Raw genomic sequence first — 23,608 nt, 5'->3', positions numbered from 1 at the left:
AAAAATATAATTACACTATTCCTGATCGCTGGACACGCAGGGATTTGCTTTTTATCCCGGTTGGACCAACCGTGCAGGACTAGTAGCGCCGAAATTCGTGACGGAAACGTGAGAATAATAATAGTCCAACACAATAGTAATAGACCCATAATTAAAAACTGTGCTAGTTTGCAGCCTCCCGGACACTGTTCAGAGAGGTGTACTGTTTTCCTTCACTGTACATCTCCAGTTTAAGAAGGGCCCATAAGTCCTCAATAGGGTTTAGGACTGGTGAGGAAGGGGGCCATGTCATTATTCTTCAATCTTTGAGGCCTTTACTGGCTAGCCACGCAGTGGAGTACTTTGATGCATGCAATGGAGCATTGTCCTTTATAAAATTCATGGTCATTTTGAAAGATGCAGACTTTTTTCTGTGCCAGTGCTTGAAGTAAGTGTTTTCGTAAAACTGCCAGTAGGTCTAGGAGTTGATTTTGAGACCACTTCAACCCAAAAAGGTCCAACTGGCTCATCTTTAGTAATACCAGCCCATACCAGTACCCCCCTCCACCGTGATGGCATCTGATTTGAAGTGGAGCTCTGTGCCCGTTATTGATCCAACCACGGGCCCATCCATCTGGTCTGTCAAGAGTTACTCTCATCTCATCAGTCCATAAAACCTCTGTCTTCAGATATTTCTTGGCCAAGTCTTAATATTTCAACTCATGTGTCTTGTTCAACAGGGTCGGGTTTTAGCCTTCCTTACCTTGGCCATGTCTCTGAGCACTGAACACAGCTTGTACTTCTGGGTACTCCAGGTAGGTTGCAGATCTGGAATATGACAGTACTGGAGGACAATGGGCTCCTGGTAGCTTCATGTTTGATTCTTCTTAAATCTTTGGCAGTTAGTTTGAGTCTTTTTTTTCCTCAACATGTTTTTTTTTTACAACACTGTTGATGATTTGCAACAAAACATTTCATGGTTCTGTGATAACACCCCAATGTCTTAGCAGTTTCAAGAGTGCTGCATCCCTCTGAGAGACTTAACACATTTGGACTTTTCAGGGTCAGTTAAATCTCTTTTTTGGGCCAATTTTGCCTGAGGAAAAGAAGCTGCCTAATAATTATGCACACCTTGAAATAGGGTGTTGATCTCCTTAGACACATCACCTGCTATGGTTAAATCAAATAAGCATTCAAGTTTATACAGCTTGGAGTTAGAAAATATGTATGAAAATGATGTCATGGTCAAAATACACACTTGCCGAATAATTGTGCACACACTGTACAATGTCTTTGGTTACATAACTCCAGTCAAGAACAAATGATGAGAATAAATATTGTACTGACAAGCACCTGTTGGGATACATCTAAAGTGTCTTGTGATCTAACGTATGGATGTGAGTCTATGCCATAAACAAGAAGTCATTCTGAAGAAGAGCTGTTAGTGTCACTAAAAACTGTGACTGAACAGAACGATTTCAGGGCGACAGGGCAGGGGTAAACAAAAAGAGAGAGAAGACAGTATCTTCCTGACACAAGTAACAGAATTAAAGGGGAAGTTCGTTTTTTTTTTTTTTTTTAAACCTGGACCTTATTTCTGGCATAAAATACCTTCATCGACTCACCGATAAGTTTGGTAAAAATCGGCGTCCGATCTCTCGAGATCCACGTATATCCATATAACGGGAGTGAACAGGGCATTGACAATACAGCCTCTAAACAAGGCATTATCTGTCTTTATTTCACCAATACTTTAAGACCAATGAATGACTGAATGAAAACTCTGAGTTAACAGTGCAATAGTACGCGTTCAGTCACGCCAATTTTTACCAAACTTATCGGTGAGTAGATGAACGTATTTTATGCCAGAAATAAGGTCCAGGTTTAAAAAAAAAAAAAACGAACTTCCCCTTTAAGCACATCTGGGCAAAAATTACTCCGAAAGGAGTGGCACCACAAGAAGGCCACGTTGTAAACAAACTGAAAAATGTTTTTTACCTACTTACATTGACCTACAGGACCAGATTTATGACAAGCCCAGGTAATACAAGGTACATGCACTTTTGTCAGGGTTCTGTGACAATACCGTCTACTCTCTCCTCTCACAATTTTAAGGTAGTGGGGGTAGGGGGTGATGGAGGTCATGGGAGACTGGGCAGCAGTTTCAGGATGCAGCGGGCTGGTGTTCACAAAGCACACTGTCAATGACCATATAGTAAGAAGCACTACTCTTTGGCCAATCTGGACTTGTGGATTTTCTGTCAGATGTTCAATATGGATGCCATCTGGACTGATGCACCAGGGATATTTATACGGTTACTTCCCTGGGCACTTTTTATACTTCCCAATGTTAACTAGCTTGCAGTCTGTAACTGGTCTGTAGTTCTGGGCTAACTAAGGCTTCATACTGGTGTACTCTGTGGTTGAACACCTGGTTGAGACTAGATAGAGCTGAACAAGAGCAGCAAAGGCTTTGTAAACATGGTAACACATTATCTTAGTACCTTTGAATAGAGCTAGTACATCACATGGACATGGATAAACCAACACTAAGCAGGTTACAAAGCTCAATGGATTATTCATGGAATTGTTTTTCTTCTCTTTACAGGAGGTGTGACCCTTGATGTGACACCAGAAACACTGTTTGGAGTTCTGTTTTAACAAAGGCATCATATGGAGTGCTAAAATATAAACCTTTTTGCAACATCAGGTCTTCAGCAATTGAGAAAATATTAGACTTTCAACTATTTCTTGAGACATCTATGGAGAACTTTTAAAATAACAGCAAACAACAACAAAGCCTTTTCCAACATGTTCATAAAGCAACACTTGATCAGCACAGTTACCCTCTGGTTCTGTTGATCATATCAAAGCAGCATTTAAAGTTTATTTCATTACAAAGATCAATGTCTCTATAACTCTACGACAACCTAAAATATTTCTAATTATAGTACACACCAGTATAGTCACTCCTACAACGCCCTTTCCCAATCAGTGTTTTATAATAATTAGTCAAAGCATCGTAACCTGTCCATATTTAAGGATAACTGATCACTGTCCACTTGCATATATTTTTGGCATTTGGTAAATATAGAAGTAAGGTAAATTTTCCTATTAGAGATTCAAAACCACGAGGTTGATAAAGAACGTGACAACTGTAGCCAAAGATGGAGCTTTGTGAAGACGGCCCTGAGAATCTAATAGTGAGGGACAGTGGGTAGACAAAACCAGCTACCTCGTCCTCCTGAGTGTCCTCCATCGGTGAGGACTGCCGGCTGAGGTTCGAGCTCTCTGTAGCGCCCTGGTTCTTCCTCCGGATTGAGCTACGCGATTCATCAGTGATACTCTGAATCTGAGCAATGTGGCATGTGTTGGATGAACAGGGAAAGGGGCCAGTTGTCATATAGCTCAGTATATGACCTTAAAATTTTTAAATTACATTGTCATTAAACTATGTCAGCTGTTAATTATTCATTTATCACCCATACTTGTATTTCCCTTAAACATATATGTATGTCATAAAAACCTGATGTGAAATGTATGGTGGTGATATGCCTACCAGTACCCAGTCTTCATGCATAATGGCACTATCAAGATATTAAAATGCATTCAGTGCCTTTTAAACCATCTTGGTGTTTGTATGGCTTCATTAAGAGGAGTATCAGAGTGCAGTGTCACAGTCAGACTAAGTGTTTTACCTCTCTCTCCCTCTCAGTCCTGGAAAGTTGCATCTGTTTCAGCATTTGAGACCTCTGCTCCATAACCAGGGTCTTCTCATAGGTGAAGGCTGAGATGTCATTATCATGCTACAAAAAAGAGGAAACACAAACTGTAACTTACAACATTTGACAAAACCAACTTCCTACCAGTAAAACGTTAAAGCTTTCACAAACATTTGTTGGTTTTCTGCTTCCCATAATCATCAATATGTAATCACTGAGCTCCTCACTCTTTAAGATTTAATCCAGCTCTTACTGCACAAAGATAATTTGCCAAAAATACAGAGGTATCTGTGTGCCTTTTGTGACTCAACAGACATCCACAGGATGTCTGCAGCGAGTTCTGAGATGATTATTCTCCCTGAAACGTACAATATTTGGAAGATTTTTAGGCTTGTGTTGCGACATGTACATATTGCAATGTGGTGCTAAATCTATCAATCAAAATCTCACCATCTCCACTACTTCCACCTCAGCATCCAGTCGCAGATGATAAAGGAACATCTGGAGATCTTTTTTCATTTGGATGCTGTTGTCATCCATCTGGGCAACAGTGAAGATACGCATCTTACATTTCCTCCACACCTGTAGGAAGCAAGAAAGGACCTGGTTATTGTGAAATAAACATATGGATGAGTGAGTTAAAGCAAAAAACAAGGATTTAAAAGGATTCTGAGCTTGTATGTGAAGAAAGTAATGCAAAAGCACTGCCATGATCTGTGGGTTTTTGTGTTTTGGTTTTCTCTGTAGTTTGGTACCTTAGTTCTTCTATTCTTTGGTTTAGATATTTGTAGTGCCTTGGTTTAGTCTCTATTTACCGTTTTGGTTCAATTCCTGTTCTGTATTTTGTTAGTCTTCATTATTCAACATAAGATTCTGTTGTATTCTGGTTCTTTGTCTTTAGGGTTTGCATTCTGTTTGTGTCTTGTTTAGTTTCTAGCTTTTTACCAAGTCCTTAGTATCATCATGTGTTCATGTTCACCTTCCTCTTGAATTTGTGTTCCACATATCTTTAATTTAGTTTCTAGTTAATTCAGTCTTTGGTTTAGTTGAACTTCCCCTGTTCTTGTGATTTACCCTAGATGCAAGTTCCCCTCCGTTATCTTGGTCTTATCCCTTGATCTCAGTTCACACCTGTCTCCTATTAAGTGCTCTTCAGTCACTTCAGTTATTTGTGAGGTCATGGTCTTGTATTGTCACTGTGATCCTGTGGTTCTCTTGCCTTGCTTGTGGTTACTGTGTTGGTCAGTTAAGTCAGCCTGTCGGTCTTTCAGTCAGTTTGTTTCTTTCTCTTTTGTTTAGTTCTTGTAACCTTCAGTTTATAGTTTCGCTTATCTGCTCCAGCAGCGCTTTAAGTTAGGTAAATAAATCCTTTGTTCATCTTATCTGCCCGTCTTCACCACGTCATCCTGGTAGTCCTGCATTTGGGTCCTGTTCATCCTTCCTTCAATTCAACCATGAATCCTGTTATGCAAGAGCTTAAGAAGGTTTCAGAGATTGGCAGTGATTGATCCAAATACATCAACCAACCTTGTGCTGTCGCAGCAGGAAAGGCAGCAGCATCAACAGGCCTCCATCGTGAACCACCCACCACACATCAATAGTTCCCTCCCCAAGCCGGTCCTGGTTGGTGGGGAAACTGTCTATATTCTTAGCCACAAGTAAGGCCAGATGGGCTGCGGTTGTTTCACGAATTGTCTCTGGATGGACAGAAGAACAGAGTACATATGAGAAACAGGGCTCTGGAAAAATCACCGAGCTGCCATGTCCCATAACATTAAAAATATGCACACTACATCTGATAATTACTTCAACTACATTTAGATGACTTCTGATATATTTTGAATGAATGAATAAATGAATGAATGAAGGCATTATTTCAAACATGAGAAAAACAACCAAAAAAAGGAAAAAAAAGAACAAATCAAAAGTCAAAACGACAAAAAAAATAAATTGTTAACATAACATTTCAGAAAGGTAGTAGGAAGAAGCATATGCTTATTTAATCATTGTCCTTCTCCTTTCTCAATAATTAACAATCATCAGTTGTTTATGTGTATGTGTACGTACCAGCACGTCATGAATATACATATGTACATATAAAGATCAAGAAAATCAATGTAAATAAACAAGTAAAGAAATGATCTGTGAAAACACTGGTGATGGTCAAAGCCCTTTATCCTCCCTGTATCCTGTGAAAACCATGTTTTTGTACCACCTTTTGAACTGGGTCACAGCTTATTTTATAACAATAAGCTATGATTTTGTACTTCTGTGAGTGCACTTGTTAAATCAATGCAACATGTCCGAAACTAAAGCAGCATACAACAGTAGAACAGACCAACAATAGAAATAGAATAGAATAAAAAAAATACTTTATTCATCCCCCAGTCGGGGAAATTCAAAAATGCAATGCAACATCCTTTCAGGAAGAATATGTTCAGTTTTTAATCATATAAGTTTCAAAGGTGAAGTCATACTGAGGGGGTGTATCCCGATTCTACAAATTAGAATTTAGAACATATTAGGTAGGTAGCACATAGTACAATTATATTAATATAATATTTAATGCTACCAAAATGTACCTAATGAACTGGCAAATGAAATGCACTCATCCATAGATACTCATCCTACACTTTACCTATAAAGCTTCTCCATGACTGCGGGTCATTGGATTGTTTCCAAGTTCCCGGCCAGGCCATCAGGACTGAGTTGTGCTTCATACCCCCTAAACCTGCAGACTGGATGAGGTGGGAGATTCCATCTCTGAGGTTTGAAGACACCACAACATGACAGAAACCTTTGGTGCGCTCGGCAGACATGGAAGACTTGATGTTCTAAGGAAAAAAAGACAGAAAAGCAACAGAAGACAGACCATTTGTTGGAGTTTTGAAGGACTGACGACTAATGTAAATTCCATGTACCTTCAATTTAAAGACAAAAACAGACAAATAAGCAAGACTTTAAAAAATAAACAACATATAGTCGATGACAAGAAGAAAAACAACCCAATAATGATAATAAATAGACGAAAGAAAAACAATCTCAATCAACACAGATCTTAATGTAAAACACAACAAATCAACATAACGTATTTTCTGGACTATAAGTCGCACTTTTTTTCATAGTTTGGCTGGTCCTGCGACTTATAGTCAGGTCAAATTTATAAATTTATATCAAAATATAAATAATTTAACATGTTTTTAAATGTTAATTCATACTGACTGACATGAACCAAGGAGTAAACATTGCTATCTACAGCCGCGAGAGAACACTGTAGGCTTGTGACAACTATCTGCTGCTCCTGTACACTATCACGGTGGCGCTGCTCTGCTTGCGACCCGGGCTTGCCTTCACTGCACCGTCTTTCGTCATTTAGTCTGTCTTTGTACGTGCGTTTGCGTTTATTTTTTATGTGCGCGATTGGTGAGTGTGTGCTGCAGAACGTGAGACATGGCAAAAATAATCCACTATTTGTACCTCGTCCTAATTATCGCTGGACTTTGGACTCCCTGCCAAACTCACGTCGGGGCCAAGGAGGCCCAACCACCTATCTCCTACACCAGAGACGCACTGCTGGCGCTGCGATCAGCTGGACTCCCCCCCGTGGTGGATCTACCGGAGTGCGTGAGACTACAGCCAACGCGAGCGCGGCCCAGGAAGCGGGGCAGGCGCGGTGGAGTGCGGCAGCGCCTGCTGAGGAGAGGCAATCGGCCTCCCCTGCCTTCTATGATTCTCTGCAAAGCGAGATCTCTCCGGGCCAAGATGGACGAGCTTCGGGTTAACACCAAGACATGCTTTGAGTACCGCACCGCGAGCCTGCTGGCCATCACGGAGACTTGGCTCCACCGAGACATACAAAACTCTTTGGTTGACATTGAAGGATTTTCGCTAATACGGGCAGACAGGACAGAAGAATCCGGGAAACGCAGAGGAGGTGGCATGGCGATGTATGTGAGTAACAGCTGGTGCAAACAATACACAGTTAGGCAATCGTCTTGCTCTCCTGACGTGGAACTTTTGCACTTGCACTTCAGGCCTTTCCATCTACCAAGGGAGTTTGGCAGTGTGTCTGTGTGCGTTGTCTATGTACCCCCAAGTGGAAACGCAGCACGAGCTGCTACTCACATCGCGGATTGTGTACACAACGAACTACAACGTTCTCCAGGCGCTCCTGTATTTATTATGGGAGACTTTAACCATTGCAAATTAGAGCTTATGCTCCCTGGGTTTGAGCAGTATGTCAAGTGTAGCACACGCGAAAATAGAACTCTCGATAAGTGCTACGGTAACATCAACAATGCTTACATCGCCAAGCCTAAACCTCCCCTGGCAAACTCGGATCACAATGTCGTTCATTTAATTCCAACATATAAAACTATGTTAAAACGAAGCAAGCCTCAGGTGAAAACTGTAACCCTGTGGACAGAGGAAGGGATAGAATCCCTCAAAGGCTGCTTTTTATGCACAGACTGGGAAGTCTTCCACGACACAGATATAAATGTGACCACAGATACAATCACTGACTATATTAACTATTGTGTGGACAGCGTTCTTCATAAAAAACAAGTTGTGGTCTACCCAAACAATAAGCCCTACATAACTAAAGACATTAAAAACTGCAGCTTTCAGGAAGAAAGACAAGTTGGAACTGAAAATTATACAAAGGGAACTCAATCAACTACTAAGGCAAGCCAGGAACCGTCAAAGGGACATAATAGAAACCCAATTTGTAAACATGAACTCCAGGAAACTTTGGGATGCAATGAAAAGTACTGTAAACATGCGCCCAAGTAAAGTTGACATAAGCACATCTGACGACCACAGCAAGGCAGACGAATTGAACAATTTTTATCTCAGATTTGAAACTCATGATTTTAATAATGAATGTATGCTTGTTTTAAGTTCTTTAAATAATGAGACTAATGTCCACGAGGTAGACTGTCCAAAAATACAGTCCTTATTTAAGAAGGTGTGCACTAGAAAGGCCATGGGGCCAGATGGGATATCCGCCCGCCTCCTAAAATCCTGTGCAGAGGAGCTCACTCCAGCCTGGTGTCCGATTTTTCAGCGGTCTATTGACTCCCACACTGTACCAGCGCTTTGGAAAAAGGCAGCTATTACACCGGTCCCCAAAAAGCCCTGCCCCACAGAAAACAATGATTTTAGACCAATTGCATTGACGTCTATAGTCATGAAATGCTTTGAAAAATATATGGTTTCCCTTTTAAAAACCGAGGTCAACCCAAAACTAGACCCATGGCAGTTTTCCTATAAGCATCAGCGTAGTACAAATGATGCTGTAAGCAGCATCACCCATCTTGTACTGAAACATCTGGAGAACCCAAAGGCCTACGCTCGTTTACTTTTTATCGATTTTAGCTCAGCTTTTAATACAATTCAGCCATTTTTACTACTAGAGACACTAAAGAACATGGGTGTTAGCTCTTTTATCATAAAGTGGTACTATTCCTTTTTAACAAATAGGACGCAGTATGTCAGAGTCCACAATGCAGCCTCACAAACTAAGTGCATAAGCACAGGGGCTCCTCAAGGTTGTGTGAGTTCTCCCGTCCTCTTCACTATCTACACAAATGAGTGTGTGAGTACTCACCCACACAACTACATTGTCAAGTTCTCAGATGACACTGCAATCCTGGGGCTACTACATAAGGATCAGGAAACAGCACCATACCATTCGGAGATAGAACAGTTTGTTGACTGGTGTGATGCCCATCATCTTGTTGTCAATGTGAAAAAAACTCAGGAAATGATATTTGACCCAAGAGTAGTTTCCAACACAAATGCAGTACACATCCATAACATCCCCATATGTCAGGTCCCCTCATATAAATACCTGGGTGTCTTCATGGACAGTTCACTAACATGGCAAGTCCATATTGAGAGCCTCTGTACCAAGCTCCAACAGAGGATGTACTTTTTAAGACGACTAAGGCTGTATGGTGTTAATAATAGGCTTCTGTTTTTATTTTTTCAAATGATCTTAGAAAGTGTGATACAGTATGGTGTGCAAACGTGGTATGGTAATCTGACTGTTCAGTTAAAAACCAAGTTGGGGCGTCTGGTTAAAACTGCACTGAAGATTGTTGGTCACCAAGATCAGGGATATATGCAGTCCATCTATGAAAAGTCAGTACTCAGGGAGGCACTGAAGATTCTAGAGGACCCCACACACATTCTGCACAATGAATTCACTCTGCTACCCTCAGGTAGACGTTTTAGGACATTGAACTGCAGACTCAACAAATATAAGAACTCCTTTATCCCGTCTGCCATAAGAATGCTCAATGATAGATAGACATGCGCTGCACAGTCTTATGTTCTATGTTTTTAATGTTTTTCTATGTTTATGTTGTATACTGAGTGTGTGAGTGCTGTATGTTATGCAGTGATTGTTGGAAGCCCAAGACAAATTTCCCCCTGGGGACAATAAAGTACACTCTACTCTACTGTACCACTGAAACAGTAACTTGAAGACAACTGAGAAAGAAAATCCTATTCTGCAGATTACAAACTGCAGGTAGTAAAATATGCAGCCGAAAACGGTAATCGAGCAGCAGAAAGAAAGTTTGGAGTGAGTGAGAAACTTGTGAGGAACTGGTGAAAAGCAGAGGTTAATCTGACTGCATTGAAGACGCCGCTCCGTTACTCGGCAGCGGAGATGTTACATCTCTGGACCTTCTCAAGGACCCCCCCACCCCAGCTTGTATCCCATCACTACATTCTCAAATGACCAAGATACATCCACCGAGGCTCTGGACGGAACTTTCACTACACTCAACACAACAGCAATACAAACATTCGCTCCTTCTGGTCCACTAGGCTCCACCCCCTTCCACGCACTGTACGCGTTGCCATGGCGGCCACAGAGTACACGTTGAGTAGCCCTGCCCTCCGCCAAAATCACCGTGTACTGTCCCCGCTGCTCAAAGCAACCAATTACATACTACTCACCTGTCTGAAATTCTGTCTGTTGAATATCAGATCCCTCAGTAGCAAGGCTCTGTTGATCACCGACTTTATTGTTGACCACAACCTAGACATTCTATGCCTCACTGAGACCTGGCAAAAACCACATGACTTCTCCCATCTCAACGCCACTGTCCCGTCTGGTTTTTCTTTTATTAGTAAAGCCCGTGCTACTAGAAGGGGGGGTAGTCTTGCTCTCCTTCACCGCGATAACATCAAAGTCACTGCTGTCACAATCCCCCATAACTCCTCTTTTGAATGTTTAGCTATAAAACTCAAAGGCCCCAAACCCACTATCATTGTGACTATCTACAGACCACCAAAACCCTCTGCTGTCTTCCTCACTGAATTCTCATTACTATTAACATCTGTATGTGCAATGTCCCCCACTGTTATCCTCCTCGGCGATTTCAATATCCACATTGACAACCCATCTAGTATCTTTGCTAAAGACTTCCCATCACTCCTGGACTGTCTTGCTATTACACAACATGTCAACCTCCCAACCCATAACAAAGGTCATATACTGGACTTAATCTGCTGTACTGACATCACTCCCACTAACCTTAATGCCACCGATTTCCCCATTTCCGACCACTAAGCTGTACTTTTTAGCATTCACACCCAACTACACAAAGCCAAAGAACAACGGACCATCTTCTTCAGAAACATCAAACACATCGACACCACAGATCTCTCCACCCTCATCAGCTCTTACCCCAGCCCTCACCCAGAATCCTCCCCGGCTGACCTGGTGACTCACTATAACAACTGCCTCTCCTTTTCTCTCACCACCCTGGCCCCCCTGAAAAAACGCTCAGTCTCATTTACCCACACTGCTCCCTGGTTCACCCCTGAGCTTCGCCAGCTCAAAGCCACCGGCCGTCGATTGGAGCGACTCTACAAAAGGACTGGACTCACTACACACAGCCAGATGTACTCAGACCACCTCTCACTACAAGGATGCCCTCACCACTGCCAAATCTTCATACTACTCCAACCTCATCAACACTGGTACAGGTAACAACAGAGTCCTCTTCTCAACTGTCAGACGCTGGCTCCAACCGCCTAAAACCCTCCCTCCTGACATCTCCACCGATCAGTGTACGGCCTTCTTGGACTTCTTCAGCTCCAAAATCAACACTATTCACCAACAACTGGCCTCATCCTGCACCTCCCCAAAAGATCCACCCTGGATGATCACCACTGGACAACCTCTCATCAGCTCCCTCTCTGACTTCACCCCAGCATCAGAACACACCATCTCGGAATACATCAATAAAGCCAAAACCACCACCTGTCAGCTTGATCCTCTTCCCACCTCGCTTGTCAAAGCCCGTCTGCCGTCCATTTCCCCCATGATCACCAATAATTAAGTCCTCCCTCACCACTGGTATTGTACTCCCCACTCTCAAACTGGCTGCCATCACACCCATCCTGAAAAAAACCCAGTGCTGACCCAGCTGTCCTTAACCACTACCGGCCCATCTCCAACCTCCCCTTAATCTCCAAGACACTCGAAAGGGTGGTTGCAGCACAACTACAGTCCCACCTCGACACAAACAACCTCCACGAACCCTTCCAATCTGGCTTCCGTCCAGAACACAGCACTGAAACATCCCTGGTCAAAATCACCAACGACCTCCTCCGTGCAGCTGACTCCGGACCACTCACCATTCTCATCCTCCTCGACCTCAGTGCAGCGTTCGACACCATCTCCCACCCTCTGCTCCTGGACCGCCTGGCTGGCATTGGGATCACTGGTGCTGCACTCTCCTGGTTCACATTATACCTCACTCACCGCCAACAATTCGTGCAACTAAGGAACCACAAGTCTGGGTGTTCCGGTGTTTCACTGGGTGTCCCCCAGGGGTCAGTCTTGGGTCCACTTCTGTTCATCATCTACCTTCTCCCCCTGGGCACACTCCTCCGTCACCATGGGGTCCATTTTCACTGCTACGCTGACGACACACAGGTCTACATCTCCTCCAAACCCACCGCCGCCATCCCTCCCACCTCCCTCATCATCTGCACTTGAAGATGATCTGGGAGCTCCGGATGGAGCTGGATGAGCAGGAACTTCCTAAAACTAAACCGCAATAAAACCGAGGCCCTGCTCATCTGCTCCAAATCCATCCTCACCAAATCACATCACAACCCAGTTCCAACCATCATCATCGACGGATTTCCTGTACCCTTTTCACCCCAAGTCAAGAGCCTTATTTTGGACCGCACCCTTTCATTTGCACCCCACATTCAAAATACCACCCGGACCGCATCCTTCCACCTTCCACAACATCTCCAGACTCCGCCCATCACTGACCCAATCCAGCACTGAAATCCTGGTTCATTCATTTGTCACATCCCGCATTGACTATTGCAATGCCCTGCTCACTGGACTCCCCACCAAACTGTTAGCTCGATTCTTTCATTGGAAGCTCAAGAACAAACCAGAGTAATCTCAAGTTAAATAAAGTCTTTATTGGTGGAAACAAATTAAGTATATCAGCGCTGGACCCAGTACGACAGACCTCTCGCAGGAAATCTGTCAGACCGAGCCCCGATTTCCGGTAACATTTTGTATTTATATGCCTCATTATTTCACATAGGTTGGACTCAGACTCGACCGAGTATGATTGGACATGAGTAGGTTCAACATGCTTCGTAATATTCTCTGAATAAGCCAAATAATGTGTGTGTGAATCTTGCACCTGCTTTCCCAGGCTAATTGTTTTGTCTCCCTATTCCTGGATCACTTAAGGTCATATATCGTGTCCATCGTGGCAAAGTACAGCATTTAACAAAGTCAATTTTAACAGTGTCATTGAACATATATGTTCACATATGTATGTACTGATAGTTATGATAAGCCTGCAACTGGAGTGCTACAGCTGTGCAACTTGCTGATGTTGATAGAATATATCTTACTGGAAAAGATACCATCATTGCTCAAATAGTTCAAGCACTGGTATCTCCCTGGTATCCTGACAGACTATTCATACTAATTAATTCAGCAGTTAGAAGTCTGTACAATCTGAGATGTGTACAAGATTAGGCAAGGCAAGGCCATTTTATTTGTAGAGCACAATTCTTACACAAGGTAATTTAAAGTGCTTTACAGCTACATAAAATCACAAGAAGGCAATAAAATCATTCCATAAAAACATAAAAAATAATCATTAATTAATTTAAACGTGAAGAGTGCAGATAAATCTGAGACCATGGTCTTCGGCCGGAAAAGGGTGGAATGCTCTCTTCGGGTCGGGAATGAGATCCTTCCCCAAGTGGAGGAGTTCAAGTATCTCGGGGTCTTGTTCACGAGTGAGGGACGAATGGAACAGGAGATTGACAGACGGATTGGTGCGGCATCTGCAGTGATGCGGGCTCTGCACCGGCCCGTCGTGGTGAAGAAGGAGCTGAGCCAGAAGGCGAAGCTCTCGATTTACCGGTCAATCTACGTTTGTACGTACGTACAAAGAACAGCTCACAAGAACCCTTATGATGAGTGATACTTTTGGACGCCGTGTTCCCTTGCCCGGACGCGGGTCACCGGGGCCTCCCCCTGGAGCCAGGCCCAGGGGTGGGGCCCGCCGGCGAGCGCCTGGTGGCCGGGTCTGTGCCCGTGGGGCTCGGTCGGGCACAGCCCGAAGAAACGACACGGGTCCCCCTTCCTACGGGCTCACCACCCGTGGGAGGGGCCATGGGGGTCGGGTGCAGTGTGAGCTGGGCGGCAGCCGAAGGCAGGGACCTTGGCGGTCTGATCCTCGGCTACTGAAGCTGGCTCTTGGGACGTGGAACGTCACCTCTCTGCTGGGGAAGGAGCCTGAGCTGGTGCGCGAGGCTGAGCGGTTCCGGCTAGATATAGTCGGACTCACCTCGACGCATGGCTTGGGCTCCGGAACCAGCCTCCTCGAGAGGGGTTGGACTCTCTTCCACTCTGGAGTTGCCCGCGGTGAGAGGCGTAGAGCAGGTGTGGGCATACTTATTGCCCCCCGGCTGTGCGCCTGTACATTGGGGTTCACCCCGGTAGACGAGAGGGTAGCCTCCCTCCGCCTTAGGGTGGGGGGACGGGTCCTGACTGTTGTTTGTGCTTATGCACCGAACGGCAGTTCAGAGTACCCACCCTTTTTGGAGTCCCTGGAGGAGGCACTGGAGAGTGCTCCTCCGGGAGACTCCCTCGTCCTGCTGGGGGACTTCAATGCTCACGTGGGCAATGACAGTGAGACCTGGAGGGGCGTGATTGGGAGGAACGGCCCCCCCGATCTGAATCAGAGTGGTGTTTTGTTGTTGGACTTCTGTGCTCGTCACGGATTGTCCATAACGAACACCATGTTCAGGCATAAGGGTGTCCATATGTGCACTTGGCACCAGGACACCCTAGGCCGCAGCTCGATGATCGACTTTGTAGTCGTATCGTCGGACTTGCGGCCGTATGTCCTGGACACTCGGGTGAAGAGAGGGGCGGAGCTGTCAACTGATCACCACCTGGTGGTGAGTTGGCTCCGCTGGTGGGTGAAGAAGCCGGTCAGACCTGGCAGGCCCAAACGTATTGTGAGGGTCTGCTGGGAACGGCTGGCGGAATCCCCTGTAAGGAGGAGTTTCAACTCCCACCTCCGGCAGAGCTTCAACCATGTCCCGGGGGAGGTGGGGGACATTGAGCCCGAATGGGCCATGTTCCGTGCCTCCATTGTTGAGGCGGCCGACCGGAGCTGTGGCCGCAAGGTGGTCGGTGCCTGTCGTGGCGGCAATCCCCGAACCCGCTGGTGGACCCCAGTGGTGAGGGAGGCCGTCAAGCTGAAGAAGGAGTCCTATCGGGCCTTTTTGGCCAGTGGGACTCTGGAAGCAGCTGATGGGTACCGACAGGCCAAGCGGAACGCAGCCTCGGCGGTTGCTGAGGCAAAAACTCGGGCTTGGGAGGAGTTCGGGGAGGCCATGGAGAACGATTTCCGGACGGCCTCGAGGAGATTCTGGTCCACCATCCGGCGGCTCAGGGGGGGGAAGCGGTGCACCGTCAACACCGTGTATGGTGAGGGCGGGGCTCTGCTGACTTCAACTAGGGACGTCGTGAGTCGGTGGGGGGAATACTTCAAGGGCCTCCTCAATCCTACCGACACGCCTTCCGATGAGGAAGCAGAGTTGGGGAGCTCGGACGTGGGACCTCCCATTTCTGGGGCTGAGGTTGCCGAGGTGGTCAAAAAACTCCTCGGTGGCAAGGCCCCGGGAGTGGATGAGGTCCGTCCTGAGTTCCTCAGGGCTCTGGATGTTGTGGGGCTGTCTTGGTTGACACGTCTCTGCAGCATCGCGTGGACATCGGGGGCAGTGCCTCTGGACTGGCAGATCGGGGTGGTGGTCCCCCTCTTTAAAAAGGGGGACCGGAGGGTGTGTTCCAACTATAGGGGGATCACACTCCTCAGCCTCCCTGGTAAGGTCTTTTCGGGGGTACTGGAGAGGAGGATCCGCCGGATAGTCGAATCTCGGATCCAGGAGGTGCAGTGTGGTTTTCGTCCTGGCCGTGGAACAGTGGACCAGCTCTATACCCTCCGCAGGATCCTGGAGGGTGCATGGGAGTTCGCCCAACCGGTCTACATGTGTTTTGTGGACTTGGAGAAGGCGTTCGACCGTGTCCCTCGGGGACTCTTGTGGGGGGTGCTCCGGGAGTATGGAGTGCCGGACTCCTTGATATGGGCTGTTCGGTCCCTGTATGACCGGTGTCAGAGTTTGGTCCGCATTGCCGGCAGTAAGTCGGACATGTTTCCTGTGAGGGTTGGACTCCGTCAGGGCTGCCCTTTGTCACCGATTCTGTTCATAATTTTTATGGACAGAATTTCTAGGCGCAGCCAGGGCGTTGAGGGGGTCCGGTTTGGCGACCTCAGAGTCGGGTCTCTGCTTTTTGCGGACGATTTGGTTCTGTTGGCGTCGTCAGGCCGTGACCTTCAGCTCTCACTGGAGCGGTTCGCAGCCGAGTGTGAAGCGGCTGGGATGACCATCAGCACCTCCAAATCTGAGACCATGGTCTTCGGCCGGAAAAGGGTGGAATGCTCTCTCCGGGTCGGGAATGAGATCCTTCCCCAAGTGGAGGAGTTCAAGTATCTCGGGGTCTTGTTCACGAGTGAGGGACGAATGGAACAGGAGATTGACAGACGGATCGGTGCGGCGTCTGCAGTGATGCGGGCTCTGCATCGGCCCGTCGTGGTGAAGAAGGAGCTGAGCCAGAAGGCGAAGCTCTCGATTTACCGGTCAATCTATGTTCCTACCCTCACCTATGGTCACGAGCTGTGGGTAGTGACCGAAAGAACGAGATCGCGAATACAAGCGGCCGAAATGAGTTTCCTCCGCAGGGTGGCTGGGCTCTCCCTTAGAGATAGGGTGAGAAGCTCGGTCATCCGGGAGGGGCTCGGAGTAGAACCGCTGCTCCTCCGCATCGAGAGGAGTCAGATGAGGTGGCTCGGGCATCTGGTGAGAATGCCTCCTGGACGCCTCCCCGGTGAGGTGTTCCGGGCCCGTCCCACTGGGAGGAGGCCCCGGGGAAGACCCAGGACACGTTGGAGAGACTATGTCTCTCGGCTGGCCTGGGAACGCCTCGGGGTCCCCCCAGAAGAGCTGGAGGAAGTGGCCGGGGACAGGGACGTCTGGGTCTCTTTGCTCAAGCTGCTGCCCCCGCGACCCGATCCCCGGACCAGCGGAAGATAATGGATGGATGGATGGATCTACGTTCCTACCCTCACCTATGGTCACGAGCTGTGGGTAGTGACCGAAAGAACGAGATCGCGAATACAAGCGGCCGAAATGAGTTTCCTCCGCAGGGTGTCTGGGCTCTCCCTTAGAAATAGGGTGAGAAGCTCGGTCATCCGGGAGGGGCTCGGAGTAGAACCGCTGCTCCTCCGCATCGAGAGGAGTCAGATGAGGTGGCTCGGGCATCTGGTGAGAATGCCTCCTGGACGCCTCCCCGGTGAGGTGTTCCGGGCCCGTCCCACTGGGAGGAGGCCCCGGGGAAGACCCAGGACACGTTGGAGAGACTATGTCTCTCGGCTGGCCTGGGAACACCTCGGGGTCCCCCCAGAAGAGCTGGAGGAAGTGGCCGGGGACAGGGACGTCTGGGTCTCTTTGCTCAAGCTGCTGCCCCCGCGACCCGATCCCCGGACCAGCGGAAGATAATGGATGGATGGATGGATGGATGGATGGAGTGCAGATAAAACACTTTCAGGTGTCATATGCACAGCTAAACAGAACTATTTTCAGCCTGGATTTAAACATTGTCAGAGTTAAGGCCTGTCTCCCATCTTCTGGAAGACTGTTCCAGATGTTAGGAGCATAAAACTGAAACGCAGCCTCACCTTGTTTAGTCCTGACTCTGGGCCCCAGCAGGAGACCCCTCCCTGAGGTTCTCAGAGCCCGAGTTGGTTCATATGGCTCTAACATGGCAGAGATGTACCTTGGTGCTTGACCATGAAGAGACTTGTACACAAGCAGAGCTGTGTTAAAGTCTATTCTCTGAGCGACAGGAAGCCAGTGCAGAGACCTGAGCACTGGACTAATATGGTGGTATTTCCTGGTTCTAGTCAGGACTCGAGCAGCAGCATTCTGGATGTACTGCAGCTGTCTTACAGCCCGTTAAGAGCCCAGTGAGCAGGCCGTTACAGCAGTCTAACCTGCTGGAGACAAACGCATGGATTACTCTTTCTAAGTCTGGTTTAGACACTATTCCTTTGATTCTGGCAATGTTTTTTAGATGGTAAAAAGCTGCTGATGTTACTGATTTAATGTGGCTGTTAAAGTTCAGGTCTGAGTCCAATATTACCCCGAGATTTCTAACTTGATTATTAGGTTTTAGAGAGAGAGTCTCAAGGTGACTGATAACACTTTCTCTTTGTTTCTGTGGGCCACAGACAATGATTTCAGTTTTGTCTGAGTTTAGCTGGAGAAAATAGTTTTGCATCCACACACTGATTTGTTCCATCCAGTGACACAATGTATCTACAGGCCCGTGTTCTCCTGCCGTCAGTGACACGTAGATCTGAGTGTCATCTGCATAGTTGTGGTAGGACACATTATAGCTGCGTATTAGCTGGCGTAGTGGAAGCATGTACAGATTGAACAATAGGGGTCCCAGGATTTACCCCTGGGGAACCCCACAGGTCATAGCCATTTGGTCTGAGACACAGTTACCAAATTACCATTCGGTTTAAAGCACTACCAGAGATTCCCACCCAGTCTTCTAACCTCTGTAATAAGATTGCATGGTCAACTGTGTCAAAGGCAGCACTCAGGTCCAGCAGAACTAAGACTGTGACTTTACTTGCATCTGTGTTTAGGCGGATGTCATTTGTCACCTTGATCAGAGCAGTCTCAGTGCTGTGGTGGGGCCTAAAGCCTGATTGGAAAATATCAAAAGCATTGTTAGACAGGAGAAAGTCACTAAGCTGTTATGCTGTTAAGCTGTATACAACTTTTTCTAGGACTTTGCCTAAGAATGGCAGGTGTGATATGGGCCTGTAGTTGTTCAATACTGTGGCATCAAGATTGCTCTTCTTTAGAAGAGGCTTAATGACAGCAGTTTTTAAGGCCTTTGGAAATGTTCCAGTCTGGAGTGAGATGTTAACTAGATGAGCGAGTTGTGGTAACAAACTGCTCAGCACAGACTTTAGGAATCTAGTGGGCAACTCATCAAGGCAGCACGTTGATGAACTCAGACTGCAGATGATCTCTTCGATTGTTTTGTCAGTAACAGGTGTGAAATGTGTCAGCTCTAAATGTCTAGCTGGCTGCAGAGTAGTTATTTGTGTTGTGGAAATTATTGCATTTTTAATGCCTTGAACGTTGTCTTTAAAGAATATTGCAAATTCATTACACTTGGATGTAGAAATGAGTTCTAAAGGCAGTGAAACTGGAGGGTTTGTTAATCTGTTTACTGTAGCAAACAGGACACGAGAGTTGTTACTGCAGTTTTTGATGATTTCAGAAAAATAACTCTCCCTTGTTCTACGCAAAGTCTGGTTGAACACACACAGCTTTTCTTTGTAAGTCTCATAATGAACCTGGAGCTTTGACTCGGCTCTCCGGCACTCCCTTTTCTGTGCCCTGACCGACTCTTCTTTCCTCCATGGCGCCCTTTGCCTACCTTTAACCATTCTAACCTTGACAGGAGCAATGGTATCCAAAACATTGATGTGAGACTTGATGTGTAAGAGTTCAACAGATCATCAACATCAGAACACAGGGTGTTCTCCAACCTAATCATTTCCATAAACTGTGTCCCTGTGCTGTCATTTATGAGTCTTCCCCGAACAACTGCAGACCCAGCTGCTGGTTTGGGTATAACAGACAGGTCGAAGAAAACACAGAAATGAGCAGATAAAGCAACATCGACGACATCCACGTTTGAAATAACAACACCCCTTGAAATGAGCACATCTAGAGTGTGCCCCCTGCTGTGGGTGGGCTCAGTCACATGCTGAGTTAGACCAAACATTTCAAGGACAGCAGTGAGCTATTTAGCTTGCTTGTTATGCGCTACATCCACGTGCACATTCAAGTCCCCTGTTATGACTGAACAGTCAAAAGCAGTGCACACAATTGAAAGTAGTTTAGTAAAATCATCAATAAAACAATTCTGTGGTGGTTTGTAAATGGTGATATAAAGTATGGAAGATTGTTTTATCTCCATTTAGAATGACACATACTCAAATGATGAAAAAACCCTAAATGACAACTTGTGGGTGGGTATATTGTCCCTGAACATGGCACAAACACCCCCACCCCTCTGGTTTTCTCGTGTTTCAGACACCAAATTAAAGTGAGGTGGACTAGACTCAATCAGGACTACATGTGCTGTGTTTTTTCGAGCCATGTCTCAGTTAAAAACATAAAATCAAGATTGTGAGAGGAAATAAAACTATTTATCAAGAATGATTTGTTACTTAAAGATCTGACATTGGGGGCGGTCTGTGGCGTAGTGGGTACAGCAGATGCCCCATGAACAAGAGGCTATAGTCCTCGCTGCTGCTGGCCCCGGTTCGAATCCCGCATCAGACGGCCCTTTGCTGCGTGTTATTCCCCCTCTCTCTGCCCCCTGCTTCCTGTCTATCTCCACTGTCCTATACAATAAAGGCATAAAAAGCCCCCCCAAATTTTTTTTTTTTAAAAGAGCTGCGTGTTTGAGATTAGTTAGAGTTGAACTGGACGCTGTGTTCTTGCAAGGGATATGGATAAGATTTCTCTGATTGGACAGTCTGATTGTCCCTCTCTTCACTCCATCCTTGGACCTCTGGTTGAGATGGTGTTTACCAACACAAAGGTCCTTAGCGTCATAGACAACAGTATTGACGCTGTTGGAAATGACAGCTGTGGGCACCGGTGGTGGGGGCCAAGCTGGGGGGGCTTTGGTCGATGGAGTAGGCTGAGGAGGGAGGGGGCTCGATGCGAGGATAGAATTCTTGATCTTGCCATGTTTGGCGTGAGAGGAACCATTTTAATCCCCGATTTCACCAAGCTTTCAAGGTGATCAGGAAGTCTCATGGCTGACGGTGGAGAAGAGAACGATGGTGAAACATCTCTGGAGGGTGTAGATGCAGCAGGTGATGGAGACGATGGAGGAGCTGCTGAATCCTGTGTTTGGGATGCTGGATGTGCTGCTGTGGCTGCTGTGGCTGAATCCTTTGCTGGGTCCTTGGGTGGAGAGGCAGGAGCTCTTCTCTCACTCCTCTTCTCTCTCGGCGGCAGCACAGGACCCGGTCCTGGTCCTGTCCCTGGTCGTGGCCCTGGCCCTGCCCTGGCCCCGGTTCTGGCCCTGGCCCATTCTGATGCCTCAGAGCGTGGAGGAGATTATCTGTCAGTCGTCTCACTCCACCTCTGTTCAGGTGTGGGCCTTTTCTTCGAAACAGATCATCTCTTTGCCAGAAAAGATTAAAGTTCTCAATGAAATGCAGTCCTCTTGACTCACAGACTTTGGACAGCCATGTGTTCAACTGAAGCAGCCGGCTGAATTTGTTGATCCTCCTGTCGATGTTTGGGAGAGGTCCACTTATGAATGTTGGTATCGCCACTTTATCAAGACTCTCAAATAGTTTCTCAAAGTCTTTTTTTAAGATTTCAGACTGATTCTCTCTGATGTCCACTGCACCCACGTGCACAATCAGCTGTTTCACCCCTTGATGTTTTGCCAGTACCTCAGGTAGAAATCTTGTGATGTCAGAGACAGCTGCACTTGGATAGCTGCATGTAACCATTCTGTTTATGTTTATATTAGATATGGCTCCGTATCCAAGCACAAGAGTATCTTTGACCTTGACACTCGGCACAGTTTCTCTGTCCATCTGCTGCTTTGTACCGTCTCTCTGTCTGTTACACTCAGTCACATTTGGCTCTGACAGTGGTAAAAATCTGTTTGTTAAATTTATTCCGGGTGATGTTACATATCCTCTGTTGATATCATTTGGCTTTAAGTTGAAGGTAGCAGTTTTTTCACCCTTTCCTTTGGAAGTAAATGTGGACTTCTTACCACTGGATTCCATTGGGAGCGTTTCATGACGTCCCATTTCAGTTTCTAAGGCAAACATCCTTTCTTGTAGCGCACAAATTTCTTGTTGATATATCCGACAGCTTTCACAGGGCATGTTGAAAGGATTGTAGTCGCTGGCTCATCAGATAAGTTGTAAAAAGAATAAAAATGATTTAAAAAAAAAAAGTCTTGGTTCACTTAAAAGAAAAATAATAAAATTATATCCAAGACTTGTGGAAAGAAGTAAAATGATTTAAAAGCAAATAAAGGGATAAGCAGCAGGAGGAAGCAGAGACACGTCTGCACTCTTCAGAAGCAGGAAGCTTCTACTTGACAGAAAGAAATGATCCACAAATTAAAATGGCCTTTGAGGACACAAGTCAAATCTAGTTGGAAGAGCCAAGTTACTTGCGCAGTTTGGCCAACAGATGTCAGTGTTTACACGTAAGGCCTAATCTTACTCTGTAAATCCTGATGACAAGGGAGATTTGCTGTTGGATCTAGAGGTGGAATGCTCTCTCCGGGTCGGGAACGAGATCCTTCCCCAAGTGGAGGAGTTCAAGTATCTCGGGGTCTTGTTCATGAGTGAGGGACGAATGGAACAGGAGATTGACAGGCGGATCGGTGCGGCGTCTGCAGTGATGCGGGCTCTGCACCGGCCCGTCGTGGTGAAGAAGGAGCTGAGCCAGAAGGCGAAGCTCTCAATTTACCGGTCAATCTATGTTCCTACCCTCACCTATGGTCACGAGCTGTGGGTAGTGACCGAAAAAACGAGATCGCGAATACAAGCGGCCGAAATGAGTTTCCTCCGCAGGGTGTCTAGGGTGAGAAGCTCGGTCATCCGGGAGGGGCTCGGAGTAGAACCGCTGCTCCTCCGCATCGAGAGGAGTCAGATGAGGTGGCTCGGGCATCTAGTGAGAATGCCTCCTGGACGCCTCCCCGGTGAGGTGTTCCGGGCCCGTCCCACTGGGAGGAGGCCCCGGGGAAGACCCAGGACACGTTGGAGAGACTATGTCTCTCGGCTGGCCTGGGAACGCCTCGGGGTCCCCCCAGAAGAGCTGGAGGAAGTGGCCGGGGACAGGGACGTCTGGGTCTCTTTGCTCAAGCTGCTGCCCCCGCGACCCGATCCCCGGACCAGCGGAAGATAATGGATGGATGGATGGATCTAGAGGTGACTTTTTAATACTCCTCAATATTAAATATTCACAGCATACATAGACACCAATAAACGGATATCGAAGCAGGTGGTATAAAACACATCTCAATTTTGGGAAAACAGAGTTCTGTATGAGGCTAAAACAAATTGAATAGAAACACTTAACAGTACCAGCACAACAATTAATTTTGAATGAGCATGTGTGCCCAAATTTTTGACTGGTACTTTTGGCAGCTGCTTTTAGTTTGTTTCTGTCCCACCTGTGTG

The 23,608-nt window shown here is 46.4% G+C and overlaps 1 protein-coding gene across 5 annotated transcripts in view; it reads right to left on the bottom strand.

The window, feature by feature from the left end:
* The window catches only part of slc12a7b (solute carrier family 12 member 7b), a 132,950-nt gene that overhangs the window by 10,076 nt on the left and 99,266 nt on the right, over nucleotides 1-23,608 (bottom strand). For 3 of the 5 annotated variants that reach the window (XM_075452122.1, XM_075452123.1, XM_075452124.1), the window contains exons 18-22: nucleotides 6,340-6,535; nucleotides 5,229-5,398; nucleotides 4,152-4,283; nucleotides 3,678-3,785; nucleotides 3,215-3,331 (exon numbers count right to left, since the gene is read on the bottom strand). In XM_075452122.1, coding sequence (XP_075308237.1) covers nucleotides 3,215-3,331; nucleotides 3,678-3,785; nucleotides 4,152-4,283; nucleotides 5,229-5,398; nucleotides 6,340-6,535 — 723 coding nt within the window. The remainder of the gene's footprint in view (nucleotides 1-3,214; nucleotides 3,332-3,677; nucleotides 3,786-4,151; nucleotides 4,284-5,228; nucleotides 5,399-6,339; nucleotides 6,536-23,608) is intronic. The other 2 variants (XM_075452125.1, XM_075452126.1) reach the window with 1 other exon arrangement.

The sequence above is a fragment of the Odontesthes bonariensis genome, chromosome 20, assembly GCF_027942865.1.
Source record: "Odontesthes bonariensis isolate fOdoBon6 chromosome 20, fOdoBon6.hap1, whole genome shotgun sequence".
Taxonomy (NCBI): domain Eukaryota; kingdom Metazoa; phylum Chordata; class Actinopteri; order Atheriniformes; family Atherinopsidae; genus Odontesthes; species Odontesthes bonariensis.
Note: the sequence above shows the minus strand (reverse complement) of the source record. Positions and strands in the feature narration are given on the sequence as shown.